General features: G+C 49.6%; 1 protein-coding gene and 1 long non-coding RNA gene across 6 annotated transcripts in view; one reads left to right on the top strand and one right to left on the bottom strand.

The window, feature by feature from the left end:
* LOC139054892 (uncharacterized) overlaps window positions 1-19929 on the bottom strand; it is a 216738-nt gene that overhangs the window by 118603 nt on the left and 78206 nt on the right. The window lies entirely within an intron of this gene.
* The window catches only part of LOC135907603 (high-affinity choline transporter 1-like), a 294531-nt gene that overhangs the window by 65348 nt on the left and 209254 nt on the right, over window positions 1-19929 (top strand). For 3 of the 5 annotated variants that reach the window (XM_070532592.1, XM_070532594.1, XM_070532595.1), the window contains one exon: window positions 466-573. The exons of the other annotated variants lie outside the window; for them this stretch is intronic. In XM_070532592.1, the coding sequence (XP_070388693.1) occupies window positions 466-573 (108 nt within the window). The remainder of the gene's footprint in view (window positions 1-465; window positions 574-19929) is intronic. 5 annotated transcript variants of the gene reach the window in all.

Genomic DNA, 19929 nt, shown 5'->3' on the forward strand with positions numbered 1-19929 from the left:
AGTGGCTTATGGTCCGAAATTGTTCGGTATGAAAAAAGTAGCCCCGAAAAACGTACACCCGAGAAGCGTTATTGCTGCAGCGGGCTGGGACAGTCACGTATGATCTCGTAAGGCATATGGATTATAAAATACCAGTGCGCTTAGCGCTTGTTCGCCAAGAACGGAGCCCATTCTTCGAACACGCGAAATGCACTTGAAGTAAAGAAGCACATTAAGAGCGTTTATCGCGTCCATGCTACCGGTTAGCGTGAGTGATTGATTCTTTTTTATGTGTTTTAACTGTTGTTTCTAGGGTAAGAACGTGTTCCATGTTGTCTTTAGTGAATGTCGGGCTTTTTTCCCGATACTTCCGCGTTCGACAGAATGCCCGACTCTATATACGAGGCACGGCAATTAAAGTTTGCAGCGTTATTTTCGTGCCTCTAAGCGAACCGCCTGCACATTAAAGTGTGTTGTCTCTCTCAGCCACGTGGGTCGGAGGTGGATACCTGAACGGCTCTGCAGAAGCCGTGTACCAGTTGGGCTTGATCCACTGCCAAGCGCCTTTCGGATACGCTGTGAGCTTGCTCTTGGGTGCGTCCACAAGCATTTATTCTCTCCCTTCCTCCATACTATTCTGCCAACAGGCGTTCAAGGACGTTTGTAACAAATCAATATGTGGCTCCCTCTGTCTACTCCTCGCAATTGAGCGCAGTACTGCTAAGTTTACTTCCTTGCTTTGGACGCGATGAATGTATTATACGTGGGCTACCAATTGTTTGCATTTTCTCTTATCCTTAGCCAAATCCCTTGTACCGAGGAATAACCACACCCTGCTCAGCAAGCGAAAAGGCCAAGGCGAAGTTAACAATTTATGTCCCATAGATGTTCGTAGAACATCATCTTGTAGACATTGCACACCATCCTACACATATCTATATTTCCCCAAGCAGCACTACAAATAGAGATTATGGATCTTATAAGTCCCATCCCGATCACCTTACTGTAACGTTGAAAGGATATTGCACCTGGACATGACCGTCACCTTTAATAAATGTTCATTTTAGGCAAGTAGAAGGTCCATAGGATATCTAGTGAATCTTTCTTGTTCACGATAAAATTAACTGCAAGCAGCAGAGCGTGTGCCCTAAGCATAACAGAAAGCATAGTGTGCGGCGTCGGCAAGCCATCACTGTACACATGCACGCACATGTGGTTTCGACGCAGAGTGCGGTGCTGCTCGTCTTACTGCGATTATGTCACCTGTAATTTGTTTTAAGCTTGTATGCTCGCCCCTTCATTGCAGTACCATTCTTATCTGCGATTACTGCTAAAGTGGCTAGCACTGTTGTTGCTCCTCCAATGTAATACATTTTGGTGGTATTCAAATTACGATTAGACACTGGCAGCTTTGATGATGAAACAAAAGCAAAGCAACGCACATTAAGAAATGGAGCGTGACAGCTACATCATGCTGCACATGCGGCGATGGTGCTTGCCACCACAACGTTTTACTGCCAGGGGGCAATGACGCTGCCGTGGCGCGATAAGAAAACAACTTTCGGACAAAAGGCGGGCGACGTTTATCGCAGTAGGGCGAGCAGCGCTGCACTCTGCGTGAGAACCACACGCCCACGCACGTGCACAGTGAGTGGCCGACGGCATGCATTGTACCTTTAGTTGTGCTTCGGCCACACGCTCCGCTGTTTGCACCTGTCCTCGATGGTGCATCTGCTGAGGCACACTAAGGCCACAGTTGCCACCACTGCAGGCAAATAGCTGGTGATTTTGTCGGAAATGTGTTCTTAACGCGCAAAAGTGTATCCACCAAAATACAAATTGAGACATTCATGAGCTACCTTTCTTATTACGCATAGTTCTAGCAATTATCAAAATGTGAAATATAGGCTCACAAAATCGTAGATCTGTATTTTGTTCAATATGAGTTATTAGGAACCATCCAATGGCTAGATGGAAAAAGTGAGTTCAGCAAGCACTGGGTAAAATATACAGGTGAGACGCAATGTCACACCAATGGTATTTTTTATTTATACAACTGATATTGCTTTATTACAAAAATTATTGGCACACAGCGAGGCATACGTATTAAAATCTTCCTTGCATGTTCTAAATATATGCAAACAAGTCAAACGTGGACGCAAGACAAAGTAAAGGACTTTAATAAAAACGAATTCTTCAAAATTTAACTTCACTGAAATAAAAATTAATGACAAAAAGGTATTAACACTAAGAAAAGGACTAAAATTCACGATGTCGGAATTATATTTCAATACATTAAAACTGAATAGTAGGAGGTAATATTATCATAGGCTAATAAATTGGCAAAAGTGCACGAACTGCATGCCAGCACCGGCTTCTGGGGCACGAGATTCAACATAGAAAGCCCGTACTTTCTAGCTCTCTTTAAAAATATATGCTAAATGAAAAATCCACACAGGCAGAACTCCGAGATTCAATGTTTATCTTGGTCAGCATTTTGCTCAGGCCGCTTGTCACACGACAAAAGTGCCAAGCACATAACGCGGCAAGATAGTTAGACATAAGTATTGCAAATGAGAAATATCTCTGACACTTGAAGAGGAGCATCATAAACCATGCAATATGTATATGTCCGAAAATTAACCGCCAAGACGTTGCCCTCAGGACATTTCTGTAAGCGCTGCGCAAGGCCAGCAAACGTACCACAAATGGCAGACGGAAGCGCTGCTCTAAATTTCACTGCGCAACTCTGCCTATTGTGCACGTATTTGGGCCACGGTCAACCGAAGACAAGAAACACACGCTGAAGAAACACATATGATGCTGCTCGCGCGCGGTAAATTACCCACCCTGCACTGCTTCGAGGCGCCCGCTGAATTGATTTCAGTGGCGATGTGAAGTAAAGGTATTGCTTGTTCAACCTCTTTATTCTTTATGATCTCTCATAATATACCAGCAAGTTAAAGACTAGATATTTTAACAGTATTTTAATAGTTATACCTGAAAAAGAAAGCATTTATGTGTGAGAAAAATAATGATGTGGCCGAAACCGATAGTTTTGGCTTTTGACGGGTGGTGTTCAGCAGTGCGTGCAGAGGTGGCGCGAAATTGCTGCTCATAACCACGTTACCAAAAATAAATGCGGTCATAACAAATTCTGTGCTTTAATACTCCAACTTGAAAATTTAAAATGTACATATGGATATTACACAATTCAGGAATGCATTCTCCCTCTCGTATGTCCTCGAACATGCACAGTGATGATGGGGAAAACCGCCATAGTGCTGTAAACGATGGGTAAATGACCCGCCATAGTGCTGTAAAGACATTCGACATTTTTGGACGAATCTTGACTGCCATGTACTAGTGGAACATTTTATAGATGGCAAACAGACGTCGGTAAACGTATTTAATATCTGGTCTTTTTTGGTACGACCAATTGATATTTGTGGTTTGCTGGCCACAAAGCACCACTACAATATACGAGCAGGGTCGACAAAGTAGCGTAGGCCAGAGTTTATAGTTCTCGTCGATAGTGACGTCACAGTGTACACTATATCTAGCCCCTCGTCAGCGACCTATACTTCCTCACATGCACGTCCATTGCACCTTTAGCGCAGCTTTGTAACCCGCCTTAAGTGAATGTAATACATATTGTTACGTGTAGCTGATGCAGAAAGCTAGTTACAATATATTTGCACGTAGGCCAACGCTGGTCAGGATGACTGCCCTATATCAATCGTGAACATGTCGTCTTCCACCTCTTGAATGCGGCCACACTGAGGCGGCTGTTCTATATCATCACCCCCAGCAGTTGAATCGTCGTTCCGGTGCTTAAGCAACACATCCATGGTGAAAGGTGCGTGGTAGAGCTTAAGTCTCACTACGCGAGCGATGTTACTTGCAGCTGACAACGACGCTGAGGAGTTGGCGGGGATGATTTCATATGTGACATCAGTCACTTGTCGCACCACTCGGTACGGATCAGTGTAACGCGACACCAGCTTTTCAGAGAGGCCACCACGACGAATGGGTGTCCAGAGAAGCACCAGAAAACCCAGAGAAAAATGCACGTCGCCATGGTGGCAATAATAGAGGCGTCTCTGATGCTCCTGTCAGGCCACCAGGAGGGTGCGGGTGAGCTACCACGCGTGGTCGGCGCGTGCCATCGCGCCGTGGGCACATTCAGCGGCAGAGAGTGCGGACGAGGTCAGCAAGGCGTCGAACGGCAACGTTCTTCGAAAGCGTGTCGCTGATGGTCTGGTTGACGCTCTCCGCGTGGCCGTTCGTCTGTGGGTAGTATGATGGGCTGAATTTGTGCTTTCTCGAGCAGGAGCGGAGGCTGTCTTCGACGACGCAATGGTCAATTAGTAATTGGCGCGCAGCACCATACATTAAAATGACGTCGCATTGTCCAACGTCAGCGACGTCACTAGCGCAACTTGTCGTTAGGGTTTTGTGATGGCGTACGCCGTAGTTTAATCGGTAGTGAAGGCTACCCATTTATGATGACTTCTTAAACCAGGGGTACTCTTAAACGATGACTTCTTAAACCTGGGGCACTCTGTCCCCATTGCTTCTTCTTTCTAGAACCTAAGAGGAAGCTATAGTCCCAAATTAGGCGTAAAAATAAATAAAAGGGAAGACAGGAAAACCTGTCTGATCATGTCAGCGTTTAATATTGTTACGTAGGAAGACGTCGACTAGAAGCTGTATACAAGCATATTCACAACGCAATACGCCGCACTTGGCCAAGAGGCAACAGCCAGCGCTAGCCTCTAATCGTCGTCGTCGTCGTCTTTACCCTGCTCCCAGCTTTGTCATCGCAAATAATGTTCCGTAGCACTAGCCCCGGCGGAAAAATCGCTGTCCCGGAGCGACTAAACGCAGGACTCGGAAGCCGTGTAGTTAGCCTTGAGCCTACTGACGTGTAGAACATCACTAGATGCCAGAGTAGAGGAAGAGGTTGAACGCACAGGAGCAATTTCGTACGCCATAAGCGTAACCTGGCGGAGCACACGGTATGGCCCTGTATATGGCGAAAGGAGCTTCTCTGAAAGTCCGACGTAACGAGAGGGCAACCACAGGAGCACGGGCGCACCAGGCGAAATCTGTAAGTCATGGTGGCAGGCGTTGTTCTGACGCAGCTGAGTGGTTTGCGAGGCCGTCAGTCGAGTACGGGGAAGCTGGCGTGCATGGTCCACGAGGGCGATGGCGTCGCTCGCATACTCGATTGTTGAGATCGCAGCAGGAGGAAGTGCCGTATATAGGGGCAAGGTCGGTTCGCGACCGTACAATAGATAAAATGGTGAAAAGCCGGTGGTGTCATGCAGGGAAGAATTGTACGCAAAAGTGACGTAAGGAACGGCAATGTCCCAGTCGTCGTGGTCCTTGGAAACGTACTTGGACGTCGTATCGGTAAGAGTACAGTTTAACCGCTCTGTCAGACCATTCGTTTGAGGATGGTATGAGGTAGTCAGCTTGTGTTGAATGATGCAGGAACGCACAATGTCGGCGATAACTTTCGGGAGAAAGTTCCGACGACAGTCAGCAAGCAGCTGTCGCGGGCCGCCATGAAGCTAGATAATATCGCGCAAGAGAAAGTCCGCGACGTCAGTGGCGCAACTGGTAGGGAGAGCCCGCGTGATAGCGTATCGGGTGGCGTAATCAGTTGCGGCGGCTACCCATTTGCTTCCAGAGGATGACGTGGGAAAGGGACAGAGGAGGTCTAATCCAACACGAAAGAACGGTTCCACAGGGACGGTGATTGGCTGGAGATGACCGGCAGGTAGCACCTGAGGTGTTTTCCGACGCTGGCAGGGATCACAGGCAGCAACATAGCGTCGGACGGAGAGAGCGAGACCAGGCCAATAGAAGCGGGGGCGGACGCGGTCGTACGTGCGAGTTACCCCAAGATGTCCTGCAGTGGGTGTGTCATGCATCTCAAAGAGCACAGTATGTCATAGACGTTTTGGCACAACAAGAAGAAGATCAGGGCCGTCAGGGAGGAAGTTCCTTCGGTACAGAATGCCGCCCTGGAGGACAGATTGTCACGTGGTGGTGACGTTGAATAACACAGTAGCAATACTGTGAACAAGAAAACTTTTATTGGGCGAGCCTGTGCCCACAAAACAGGCTACACTTATAGCGCAACGAGAGCGGCGAACACGCTCGGCGATCGTCGAAAATCTGATCAGCGGGTCAAGCGCGTCGGCTTTTATAGAGCAGTCGTCGAATGTTCCAGACTAATCTTTGGAACACGCGTGCCTTCCATAAAATTCTACGTCATTCGCGTCAGGCGAATAAATCAGATAACACAAGGTTCGGCGATAACAGACTGTGCATAGAAGCATCGATAACTTTCCAGAAACTTCGCATACATGCAAGCGCGTCCCACGCTGTGCGATAAGATTTGTTAAGCGGCGAAACCTGGTCGCCCGATAAATATAAATACACGTGTCAATACCCCCCTCTTAAAAAGCATCGTTCCGATGCTACAAAGAGAGCGAAACACAAAAGCACACTTATTAAACATATTTAAGAAAACAACGGAAAGAAACAAAGTCCAAAGGTCAGTTACGCGAAGTCCCGAAGTTCGTCAACGCTGGTGGTACGGCTTGAGCCGCACAACGTGGACAATTTCAGGTCGTGAGCGGCGCCGCTGTGACAGCGAAATGCCGTCTGGCACGACCTCGTAGTCCAGTGCACCAATACGTCGGATGACCTTGTACGGTCCGAAATAGCGACGCAAAAGCTTCTCGCTCAGTCCTCATCGGCGTATAGGGGTCCAAACCCAAACACGGTCACCGGGCTGGTACTCGACAAAGCGTCGTCGGAGGTTGTAGTGTCGGCTGTCGGTCCTCTGCTGGTTCTTGATCCGCAGGCGGGCGAGCTGTCGGGCTTCTTCGGCGCGCTGGAGATAGGTAGCGACGTCAAGATTCTCTTCGTCCGTTACGTGTGGCAGCATGGCGTCGAGCGTCGTCGTCGGGTTCCTGCCGTAAACCAACTTGAACGGCGTGATCTGTGTTGTTTCTTGCACCGCCGTGTTGTAAGCGAATGTTGTGTACGGCAGGACGGCATCCCAGGTCTTGTGTTCGACGTCGACATACATTGCTAGCATGTCGGCGAGGGTCTTGTTCAGGCGCTCCGTGAGACCATTCGTCTGCGGATGGTAGGCAGTTGTCCTCCTGTGACTTGTCTGGCTGTACTGCAGAATGGCTTGGGTGAGCTCTGCTGTAAAAGCCGTTCCTCTGTCGGTGATGAGGACTTCTGGGGCACCATGACGCAGCAGGATGTGCTCGACGAAAAATTTCGCCACTTCGGCTGCGCTGCCTTTTGGTAGAGCTTTAGTTTCAGCGAAGCGGGTGAGGTAGTCCGTCGCCACGACGATCCACTTATTCCGGGATGTTGACGTCGGAAACGGACCCAACAAATCCATCCCAATCTGCTGGAATGGTCGACGAGGAGGTTCGATCGGCTGTAGTAATCCTGCTGGCCTTGTCGGTGGTGTCTTGCGCCGCTGACAGTCTCGGCATGTCTTGACGTAACGGGCGACGTCGGCGGTGAGACGCGGCCAGTAATACCTTTCCTGTATCCTCGACAGCGTCCGGGAGAATCCGAGGTGCCCAGCGGTTGGGTCGTCGTGTAGGGCGTGCAGTACCTCTGGACGCAGCGCTGACGGTACAACAAGAAGGTAGCTGGCGCGGACTGGTGAGAAGTTCTTCTTCACGAGCAGGTTGTTTTGTAGCGTGAACGAAGACAACCCGCGCCTAAATGCCCTAGGGACAACGTCGGTGTTCCCTTCCAAGTACTCGACGAGGCGTTTTAACTCCGGGTTGGCTCGCTGCTGTTTAGTGAAGTCTTCCGCGCTTATTATTCCAAGGAAGGCGTCGTCGTCCTCGTCGTCTTGCGGTGGGGGATCGATGGGGGCGCGTGATAGGCAGTCGGCGTCTGAGTGTTTTCGTCCGGACTTGTAGATCACCGTGACGTCATATTCTTGCAGTCTGAGGCTCCACCTCGCCAGCCGTCCTGAAGGGTCCTTCAAGTTAGCTAGCCAACACAACGCGTGATGGTCGCTGACGACTTTGAATGGCCTGCCATATAGGTAAGGGCGGAATTTTGCTGTAGCCCAAATGATGGCGAGGCATTCTTTTTCAGTCGTAGAATAACTGCCTTCCGCATTTGACAGTGACCGGCTAGCATAAGATATCACCCGTTCATGTCCGTCTTTCTTCTTGACTAGGACGGCACCGAGGCTTAGGCTACTGGCGTCAGTGTGGATTTCGGTATCGGCGTCTTCGTCGAAATGTGCGAGTACAGGCGGCGACTGCATGCGTCGTTTTAGTTCTCGAAATGCGTCGGCCTGCGGCGTTTGCCATTTGAACTCGATATCAGATTTGGTTAGATGCGTTAGCGGCTCAGCGATGCGTGAAAAGACCTTGACAAAGCGCCTGTAGTAGGCACACATGCCAAGGAATCTACGCACTGCCTTCTTGTCGATGGGCTGCGGGAACTTTGCGATGGCAGCTGTTTTCTGTGGGTCAGGGCGTACTCCGGATTTGCTGATGACGTGGCCTAGGAACAGAAGCTCGTCGTAAGCGAAGCGGCACTTTTCCGGCTTCAGAGTGAGCACTGATGATTTGATGGCCTCTAGTACTGTTGCAAGCCGCCTAAGATGATCGTCGACATTTCCGGCGAAGACGACGACGTCATCCAAGTAAACAAGACAGGTCTGCCACTTCAATACTGCTAAAATCGTGTCCATCACGCGCTGGAACGTTGCAGGCGCCGAGCACAGTCCAAATGGCATAACCTTGAATTCATAGAGGCCGTCTGGCGTGATGAAAGTGGTCTTTTCGCGATCCCTTTTGTCTACTTCTATTTGCCAGTAGCCAGACTTGAGGTCCATCGATGAGAAGTATTTAGCATTGCAGAGCCGATCCAATGCGTCGTCTATTCGTGGGAGGGGTTATACGTCTTTCTTCGTGATTTTGTTCAGTCGACGATAATCGACGCAGAAACGTAGGGTTCCGTCCTTTTTCTTCACTACAACAACTGGAGACGCCCACGGGCTTTTCGACGGCTGAATGATGTCGTCGCGCAGAATTTCGTCGACTTGTCCTATAGCTTCGCGTTCTCGCGTCGAAACTCGGTAAGGGCTCTGGCGTAGTGGTCGAGCGCACTCTTCGGTTATTATGCGATGCTTTGCGACTGGTGTTTGTCGAATTCTTGATGACGTCGAAAAGCAGTCTTTGTATCGTCGAAGCAGACTTCTGAGCTGTTGCCGCTTAATCACGGGGAGACTTGGATTTATGTCGAAGTCTGGCTCGGGAACTACGGTCGTCGGGGTGGATGCAACATAATCCGAGAGGACAAAGGCATCGCTGGTTTCCTGAATTTCCTCGATGTATGCGATCGTCGTTCCCTTGTTGATGTGCTTGAACTCCTGGCTGAAGTTTGTCAGCAACAATTTCGTGTTTCCTCCGTGTAGTCGAGCGATCCCTCTTGCGACGCAAATTTCACGGCCGAGCAGTAAACGTTGGTCGCCTTCGATGGCGCCTTCTACGTCAGCGGGTGTTTCGGTGCCGACCGAAATAACAATGCTGGAGCGAGGCGGGATGCTCACTTGATCTTCGAGCACACTCAAGGCGTGGTGACTACGAAGGCTCTCCGGCGGTATCGCTTGATCTTCCGACAGCGTTATTGACTTCGACTTCAGGTCGATGATTGCGCCGTGTTGGTTCAGGAAGTCCATACCGAGAATGACGTCTCGTGAACACCGTTGGAGGATAACGAAGGCGGCAGGGTAAGTCCGGTCATGAATGGTTATTCTCGCTGTGCAGACTCCAGTCGGCGTAATGAGGTGTCTTCCAGCGGTTCGAATTTTAGGGCCTTCCCATAAAGTTTTAACTTTCTTCAAATGGGCGGCGATGTGTCCACTCATTACCGAGTAATCAGCTCCTGTGTCCACTAAAGCGGTGACTGCGTGGCCGTCGAGAAGCACGTCGAGGTCGGTGGCTCTTTGTCTGGCATTGCAATTAGGTCTTGGCGTCGGATCACGGCTGCGTCGGGTTGAACTGAAGCTAGAACGTCGCTTCGTCAAATCGTCTTTAGTCGGTGTAGTCTTGGCTACCTGACTTTGTCGGGACGGCGGCGTGTCGTTATTATGTCGTCGAGGTGGTCTCTTCGTCGTCTTCGTCGTCTTCGTCGGCGGCGGAGGATCTTCGTCAGTTCGACGAACAGCAACCGCACCTCCATCGGTTGGTGCTTTTAGTTTTCCGGATATGGGCTCGCTGACCGGCCCCGGGCTGGGCCAGTGTATGGTCGGCGCTGCGGCGACAGGTAGCGGCCAGTTGACGGCGAGCGGGACGGCCGTCGAGGGCTCCACTGAGTAGCGGCGAAGTAATCGGCGATGTCGCGTGGGCGCTCGCCAAGCTGTGGACGCGGCGCGTTGACGGCGAACCCTCTCAGTCCCAAGTCGCGGTATGGGCATCGGCGGTACACATGGCCGGCTTCTCCGCAGTGATAGCAGAGCGGGCGGTGGTCGGGGGCTCGCCAAATGTCCGTCTTCCTCGCGTAGGGGCGCTGGGCGACGGGTGGGCGTGCTGGCGGTGGCGGCGGCGGACGACGGAACTGCGGCGTGAGAGGGCCCTGGCGCGGTCACGGAGGGGGACTTTGATGGCGGGCGACGGCGGCGTAGGTCATCGCTTCTGGCTGGATCTGCGATGATTGTGATTGTACCTCGGGAACTCCGAGCGATCGCTGGACTTCTTCTTTGACAACTTCGGCGATTCAGGCCACTTGAGGTTGCGATAAAGGGAAGATCTTCTGAAGCTCCTCTCGTACGATTGCCCGGATGGTCTCGCGCAGGTCGTCGGTGCATGGCCATTGATTGAATGCCGGCGTAGCTTGTTGGCTTGGTGCGTCGGTCGAATTGCCGGTTCCGCAATTCCAGTGTCTTCTCAATGTTCGTCGTCTCACGAAGGAACTCGTCGACGGTCTTCGGTGGGCTTCTTACGATTCTGGCAAAAAGTTCCTCCTTTACACCACGCATCAGTAGGTGGACTTTCTTCTCCTCTGACATTTCCGGGTCGGCGTGGCTGAGCAGACGGGTCATTTCCTCAGTGAAGATCGCAATCGTCTCATTCGGCAGCTGCGCTCTGGTCTCCAGTAGAGCTTGGGCTCGCTCTTTTCGCACGACGCTCGTAAATGTTTGCAGGAAGCCGCTTCGGAACAGGTCCCACGTCGTCAAGGTGGCTTCTCGATTCTCGAACCACGTCCTGGCGGCGTCCTCCAATGCGAAATAGACATGTCGCAGCTTGTCGTCGCTTGCCCAGCTGTTAAACGTAGCGACCCTCTCATACGTTTCCAGCCAGCTTTCGGGGTCCTCAAAAGTGGAACCGCGGAACGTCGGTGGTTCCCTGGGCTGCTGCAGCAGGATGGGGGACGCTGGGGCTGCCATTTGGGTTGCCTTGGCCATAATCTTCTTGGTCTTCTCAGGAAGCAGTCCGTGTTGTGGGGGCAGCTGTTGTAGACGACGGCTTACTCGATGATCCGTGACTACGTTGGTGCTCTCTTTACGGTCCGGGCTTGGATCACGGTCTGTCGGGGGCGTCCGGTACATGAACCAAAAGCACCTCCACCAGATGTCACGTGGTGGTGACGTTGAATAACACAGTAGCAATACTGTGAACAAGAAAACTTTTATTCGGCGAACCTGTGCCCACAAAACAGGCTACACTTATAGCGCAACGATAGCGGCGAACACGCTCGGCGATCGTCGAAAATCTGATCAGCGGGTCAAGCGCGTCGGCTTTTATAGAGCAGTCGTCGAATGTTCCAGACTAATCTTTGGAACACGCGTGCCTTCCATAAAATTCTACATCATTCGCGTCAGGCGAATAAATCAGATAACACAAGGTTCGGCGATAACAGACTGTGCATAGAAGCATCGATAACTTTCCAGAAACTTCGCATACATGCAAGCGCGTCCCGCGCTGTGCGATAAGATTTGTTAAGCGGCGAAACCTGATCGCCCGATAAATATAAATACACGTGTCAATATCAATGAACGGATGCGTCGGTAGGTATAGAGAGCAGACGTGCGATGAGTACTCGCAGCGATAGGTCTCGGTACTGCTCATCGGCAATGTTAGCGAAGGCAGACACAGAGAAAATGCCGTTGGCGGGACAACTGTCGACGTCGTCAGGCTCGTCTACCGGGTAACGAGACAGGCAGTCAGCGTCCTTGTGTAGTGGGCCAGATTTGTAAGTGAGAGAGTACGAATATTCTTGGAGGTGTAAGGCCCAGCGACTAAGTCTTCCTGTAGGATCTTTCAGTGAGCACAACCAGCAAAGCGCGTGATGGTCTGTGACTACTGAAAAAGGTCGGCCATATAAGTACGGGCGGATCATCGCAACCGCCCAACCTAGGGCCAGACACTCACGCTGACCAGGACTGAAAGTCGGCTTCGTGATTTTTAAACCACAGGTGAGCCACTCCCGGAAGGTAGAAGATGACGGCATTTAACTTGGCGGTATCGTCCCATCGATTGTGCAAGCTCACCCGCTCGTATGTAGACAACCAGTCATTGACGTCCTGCTCATACGCACCGCTGAAAACCGCTCGATGGCGTTGCGGGATAGCGCCAGAGCAGGCAACGGATGGTGGCGGTGATGTCGGCTGGGGAGAGGCAGGCATGACGGGAGGCAGAGTCCGAGACCGGAGTTCCAGGGTGTAGATGTTCTTGAATGCCCCGCACCTTCCACCAATTGTAATGGAGTGTTTGAACAGTTCAGTTGGTAGCGTCTGTTCGTAATCGAGGAGGAAGGTCACGCAGAGCAGGAACAGCTGGTTGCCCGAACGGCTCACGCTCGTGCTAAGCACTGGCGATCCGGCTGGCCAACTGGTTGCACTGCAGGCACGGAACTGACGATCTGACTGGCCTTGTCCTTGTGCTCTTCTTCTTCATTACACTAGTAATGTTTTTAATATTTTTGAGCACTTTAGCATGGTTGTCATCAGTTTCAGCTGATGACTATTTTTTTAAATTTTTCTACCACTTTAGGAATTCCTATCGGGCTAAGGGTGACATGCCTCATCAAGGGATGCGCAATAGACAGAAGTAAATGAAGGTTCCCAATGAATTCTCGGATGACGACAGAATTGAACGTAGTAGTTAGTACACTGATTAGTAGGTAGTAGGTAGTAGGTAGTACACTGAACGTAGTAGTTAGTACACTACTGATTTCATCTTTAGGTACAGGTCTTTTCGTTGGGCTAGGAGGAAAAGGCGCGCTGCGAGCCTTCCCTCAACTCCGGCTTGCGCAAGCCGGTACGGCGCCGCATGTATCTGTCGCCGTGGCATGCTGCGCAACAGCTTAGATATGTTTTCACTCCTTCTCCGTGAATTTACGTGGTGTCAGTTCATACTTGGTCGTCGAACAGCCACTTTGTAGCCTGCAGTATGCCGAAATTCCTCTTGGCTGAGCAAACATGCTGCTCGGATCATCCACCGCGGTGGGTGTGCTTGTTGTGGACTATGTTGGCTGTATCGCTTTTTATTCAGCAAAGAGCAGCGGTAGCTCTGAATTGACAGCGTAAATTGGAAGGTCGTCTCCCTATCTGATCGCTTGGTCTAACAACTATAACACAAGAGTGCTCGTGTATGGTTTAACTAATGCAACCCGGAAACATCTAATAGCCAATAGTTCTAAAATATTTGTTTGAGGCAAAGGCATCGTTCGCACGCATTTCGAGTCTATAGTAGACCTGAAATCACAGGATTTGTTTACATTATTCTCCTGTATAAGACACGAGCCGACCCCGCAGGGGCGTCTGCTTCAGCAGGCGTTTGGTGTGCTGCGACACCACGTACCCGAGCACACGAGGGTTGGACCCCCCCGCGTGTAGCCGTGCGCGGCTTAGCCGTGTCCGGGGTAAAGGGGATCCTGGGGGTTGAGCCAATGCCGGGTGTTTGGACCTTTACGGCCCCTCGGCGGCGGCAAAACGCCCCTTTGGCCTCGGCTTCACGTTGACGGCACCCCCGGACTGACCCACACGGGGGAAATCGGCAGTCGCCTCTTCCTATCTCTTTCTCTCGAATCTTCGTCTTTATCTCTTACTTTTTTACCTTTCCTGTCTTCTCCTCTCTTCCATTTACTTCATTCTCCTCGGCGGCAAGGGTTAACCTTGTGTGGGATAGCCAACCTTGGTTATAACAGATTTGGTTATAGTAGCGTCGTACAGCTGGCGCATGCAGGCCGTCTTTTCACGGTCCTGCAGCGTCCCCTTGTTGGGCTCCATGGTGGGTGGCTGGCGGCGCTGCCGAATTTTCACACATATCTATGGCAAGTTCTTTTCCAACACTTCCTGATCGCCCTCACAAACGAGGGTGCACCGAAGAAGTTTTCAAGTTTTTTGGCCGAAATATTGACAATTTTCCAAGATTTCATGCTGTACATTCAGAGAAAAAAGAAAAGGCAGCGAGAATGATGTCACCTTTCTTGTTGCAAAGACACTTAGTGAAGCTTTTGGCCCAGGTTATAAGGTCTCTAAATTGGCAAGTCGTGACCTCCTCTTAGAACTGCGTGATAAGACACACTACGAGAAACTCTCTAATCTAGTATCCTTTGGGAATCCTCCAGAGACGGTCACACCGCACCGCACAATGAACACCACCCGTGGAGTCGTTTCCGATGCCGATCTCATGGAACTGACTAAAGCCGAACTACTGGAGGGCTGGAGTGATCAGAATGTGACCAATGTCAAGAGAATAAAGATCAGGCGCGATGGCAAGGAGATTGAGACAAAGCACTTATATCAACTTTTGCATCAAGTATGCTACCTGAGACCATTGAGGCTGGCTACATAAAAATCAGAGTCAGACCGTACATCCCCAATCCTCTCCGATGCTTTAAGTGTCAAATATTTGGCCACAGTTCACAGAACTGCCGAGGCCGCCAGACTTGCGCGAAGTGTAGTGCCCAGGAACACCCATCTGACAATTGCGAGAATGCTCCACACTGCGTGAACTGTGATGGGGAACACGCCGCGTACTCGCAGTCCTGTCCATCATGGAAAAAAGAAAAAGAAATAGTTACAATCAAAGTTAAAGAAAATATATCGTTCAAAGAGGCACGCAGGCGGGTAGCATACCTGCTAAAGAAAAGCTTTGCCGAAGTGGCGCGTCAGGGGGCAGCGTCACAACGGCCTCCGGTGGCTGTCCGACCCACACGCAGTGAGTCGGCAGTTACGCCATCTGCCCCCACGGTGGTTGCAGCTAGCGCTGCTCCGCCAACCGAGCAGAAGGGACCATCGACCCTGAAGGTGGGCGCAGCCGAGGCTGCCCCAACCTCCCCGGCCCCTTCCAGCACTGGCAACAGCCGGCGCAGCCAAATCCCTCAGGGAGCCCCACTGACCTCCGGGGTGGTGGGCGCAGGGGTCTTGCCCTCCAAGGCGGGACCCCTGAAAACTTCTCGCTCGCAAGAGCACTGTCCGGAGCCTCACTAGAGGCAATGGACACAACACCTATCCTCAAGGCGCACCAAGCGCCTAAGGAGCGGCGAGGCTCCCTCGAACGCTCCAGAAAGGGCAAAACTCCCGTTACAGGGCCTCGAAAGGGCTCTGTAATTTAATCTCTGTAATTTTCCTAATCACTACTTCTGTTTCCGTACACACAGCACCTACTGACCTCCAATATGGATACACAAATAATTCAATGGAACATCAGAGGTCTTCTTAGGAACCTTGATGATATGCAAGAGCTTATCCAAGAACACAATCCAACAGTGCTGTGTCTACAGGAAACACACCTAAAACCACAACATAGAATCTTTCTCCGACCGTATGTCAAGTTTCGCAAAGATCGCGATGATGCAGTCGTATCATCAGGCGGTGTTGCCATTTTGGTTCATAAAGGTATTTCCTGTGAGCGTTTACAGCTACAAACGCCGCTTGAAGCAGTGGCAGTTCGAGCTGTTCTTTTAAATAAACTCGTCACAATTTGCTTGCTTTACGTACCCCCAAACTACAAATTAAACAAACATGAATTTCAGTCATTTATAGACGAATTGCCAGAACCTTATGTTGTTCTGGGCGATTTCAATGCGCACAGCTCCCTGTGGGGCGACTCTCGTACAGACGCACGAGGTCGTCTTGTTCAACAGTTCCTTTTTTCTTCAGGTGTGTGCTTGCTGAATAAGAAGGAACCCACGTATTACTTCCTAGCAAATAGAACATTTTCTTCAATAGATCTTAGCATAGCTTCCCTGTCCATACTGCCCGAACTCGAATAAGAGGTTACGAACAATCCTTACGGAAGTGACCACTTCCCTATACTGATAAGAACATCTAAAGAAAACGAATATCCTCCACAAGCTCCTAAATGGAAGATAGACACAGCCGACTGGGAGAAATTTCGAACTCTCGCTAACATCTCATGGGCCGACATGTCTTCCCTAGAAATTGATGCTGCTGTGAAGTATCTTACATCATTCATAATAGATGCCGCATCAAAATGCATATCCGAAGTGAGTGGTCTGGCATGCAAACGACGAGTACCGTGGTGGAACAGCGAATGTAGGATCGCCCGTAAGAATCAGAACAAGGCGTGGGGGTTGCTACGCGCTTCTCCCACTGCAGAGAATCTTATGAACTTTAAAAAAAATTAAATCCCAAGGCAGGCGAACCCGCCGACAGGTCAGAAGAGAAAGCTGGCACAAGTTTTTATCAAGTATTAGCTCGTTTAGGGATGAGGCCAAAGCCTGGAACAGAGTTAATAGGGTTAGAGGGCGGGAAACACATTCACTCCCCCTGGTAAACACACAGGGCGATACACTGCAAGACCAGGCAGGCTCACTTGGGGAATATTTTGAGAGCGTGTCAAGTCAAAGAAATTATACACAATCCTTTCTCAAATACAAACAAACAGAAGAACGTAAGCCATTAACAAGAAAAGGTCGAGAGAATGAGCCTTACAACCGTCCTTTTTGTATTGCCGAATTGAGAGCTGCCTTGAGCGCATGCAACCGCTACACACCAGGATCTGATAGAGTCATGTATGAAATGCTCAAAAACTTACACAATGACACGCAGGTTACACTACTCACACTTTTCAACACCATTTGGGATGCAGGGTACCTTCCAACTGCATGGAAGGAAGCCATTGTGGTCCCTGTTTTGAAACAAGGCAAGGACCCTTTCTCAGTGGCAAGTTACCGCCCGATAGCCCTCACAAGTTGCATTTATAAGGTGTTTGAAAAATGATTAATCGGCGACTCATTCATTTCCTTGAACTGAGCAAAATCCTTGATCCCTATCAGTGCGGCTTCCGAGAAGGGCGCTCCACAACTGACCATCTTGTACGTGTAGAAGCAAATATCCGGGACGCATTTGTACACAAACAATTCTTCTTATCCATATTCCTCGATGTGGAGAAGGCATACGATATGACGTGGCGTTACGGAATCTTAAGAGACATGTCAGAAATGGGCATCCACGGTAATATGCATAATATAATAGAAAGCTATCTGTCAAATCGTACCTTCCGGGTAAAAGTCGGCAATGCACTCTCACGTCCTTTTACGCAAGAAACGGGTGTACCCCAAGGAGGCGTGCTCAGCTGCACGCTCTTTATCGTGAAGATGAACACGCTTCGTGCTTCATTACCACCCGCCATCTTTTACTCTGTCTACGTGGACGACATTCAAATAGCTTTCAAATCTTATAACCTCGCAGTCTGCGAGAGACAGGTACAGCATGGCCTGAACATTTTGTGGGTAGACAAGAATGGATTTAAGATCAATCCCAACAAAAGCTGTTGCGTTCTTTTTACAAGAAAGAGAGGCCTGGTTCCGGATCCTTCCTTAGAACTGTGTGGACAACATATACCTATCAGCAAAGAGCACAAATTCCTAAGTATCATACTTGACTACAGACTCACTTTCATTCCACACATTAAATATTTGAAAGAAAAATGTCTAAAAACAATGAACTTAATGAAACTTCTATCGCAGACTACATGGGGTAGTGACAGGAAGTGTTTAATGAACCTATACAAGAGCCTAATTCGGTCTCGATTGGATTATGGTGCTGTAGTATATAACTCTGCCGCCCCGAGCGCGCTAAAAATGCTAGACCCAGTCCACCATTTAGGAATCCGACTGGCCACTGGCGCTTTCAGAACGAGTCCCATACAAAGTCTATATGTAGAATCAAATGAATGGTCTCTCCACCTACAGAGATCATACATCAGCTTTACATATTTCCTTAAAATACGCTCTAGTCCTGAACATCCATGTTTTGATACCGTTACCGATATGACGTGCGCTACACTTTTCAGCAATCGTCCCTCCATAAGACAGCCTTTCTCGCTGCGTGTGAAGGAGCTTAGCGATGAAATGCATGTCCCACTCCTCGAGCATCGCTTAATGCACCTAACCAAGCTCTTACCTCCTTGGGAGTCGCAGGTGATACAGTGTGACATATCCTTTATAAAAGTTACAAAGCACCCTCCTGAGGCCGAAATCCGAATGCATTTCCTAGAACTCCAGCACAAGCACTCCTGCGCAGAGTTCTACACAGACGCTTCGAAGTCAAATGCCGGGGTATCCTGTGCAGCCGTCGGCCCATCGTTTTCGGAATCCGATGTACTGCATCCGGAAACAAGTATCTTTACGGCCGAGGCCTACGCACTACTCTCTGCTGTAAAGCACATAAGAAAATTGAAACTTCCAAAAGCAGCGATCTATACAGACTCTCTCAGCGTCGTGAAGGCCTTAATGTCACTCAGCAAACATGAAAATCCCGTATTTAATTAACTATATTAGGTCTTGTGCAAAGCGTACTCATCTAACCAGAATATCATAATATGCTGGGTCCCTGGCCATAGGGGAATCGAAGGTAACGTTCTGGCGGACGAGATGGCCACGTCAATCACATTGCAAGCTGTTAACCCTGCCGCTGCGGTGCCTGTCACAGATCTGAGGCCTTTCTTGCGAAGGAGGCTGCGAGATCACTGGCAACACATGTGGTATGCGGAAACGGATAATAAGCTCCACCTGATAAAACCACAGTTAGGATTTTGGCCGTCTACTACAAAATCGCGCTGAACAGATGTCCTATTCTGTCGTCTCAGAATAGGACACACGTTTGGCACCCATAATTTTCTACTCACCGGAAGTGAGCCTCCAACCTGTGGTAGATGCGGGGAGAGGCTGACCGTACTCCACGTCCTCCTGGAGTGTCGGGAAGCCGAATCTGAGAGAAAAAGACATTTTTCATTAGCATACCGACAGCACATTCCTCTTCATCCTAAAATGCTTCTTGGTCCACAACCGCTTTTTAATACAGACACAGCGCTAGGTTATCTTAAAGATGTGGTCTTACATTTTATTAGTCCCATGAATTCGTAGCGCCTCCTCTCTTGAGAGGATGCCAGTGCGATAATTGTTTTGCATAGCACATGCCTCCAGGTCCTTGTGTTTCAAGGGCTCTAAGGAGGCAGTAGTGCTCTAGGATTTTTACATTCAGATATATTTCACCTATCGTATCATTCTTTTTAAATGCATCTAAATGTTCATGGTACAAGTCACACGTCATCACCATAATTTTATCATACAGATCTTACGCACTTTACAGCGTATATTTTAAGGCCTCTTTACAACCACCTCACACGAACTTCATAGTAATCATAATTAGACCGCAGACTCATTAGCACAGACATGGCGCTCTTTGGCCATACCTGACCCTTGCGCCACAAAACCCCATACATCATCGTCATCATCATCAAGACCCAAGCCATCTCTCCACAAAGCGGTTGGTAAAACAGCATGATACATATAAGCTTCGTGCTTCCGCATTGGCTTTTGGCCCTGTAAAGTAGTATTGCCCAAGAGGAATTGCATATGGAGAATCTGACTGCTATTTGTGAGGATACAATTGCGGTAAAA

Source organism: Dermacentor albipictus, chromosome 1 (assembly GCF_038994185.2).
Source record: "Dermacentor albipictus isolate Rhodes 1998 colony chromosome 1, USDA_Dalb.pri_finalv2, whole genome shotgun sequence".
Lineage (NCBI taxonomy): Eukaryota > Metazoa > Arthropoda > Arachnida > Ixodida > Ixodidae > Dermacentor > Dermacentor albipictus.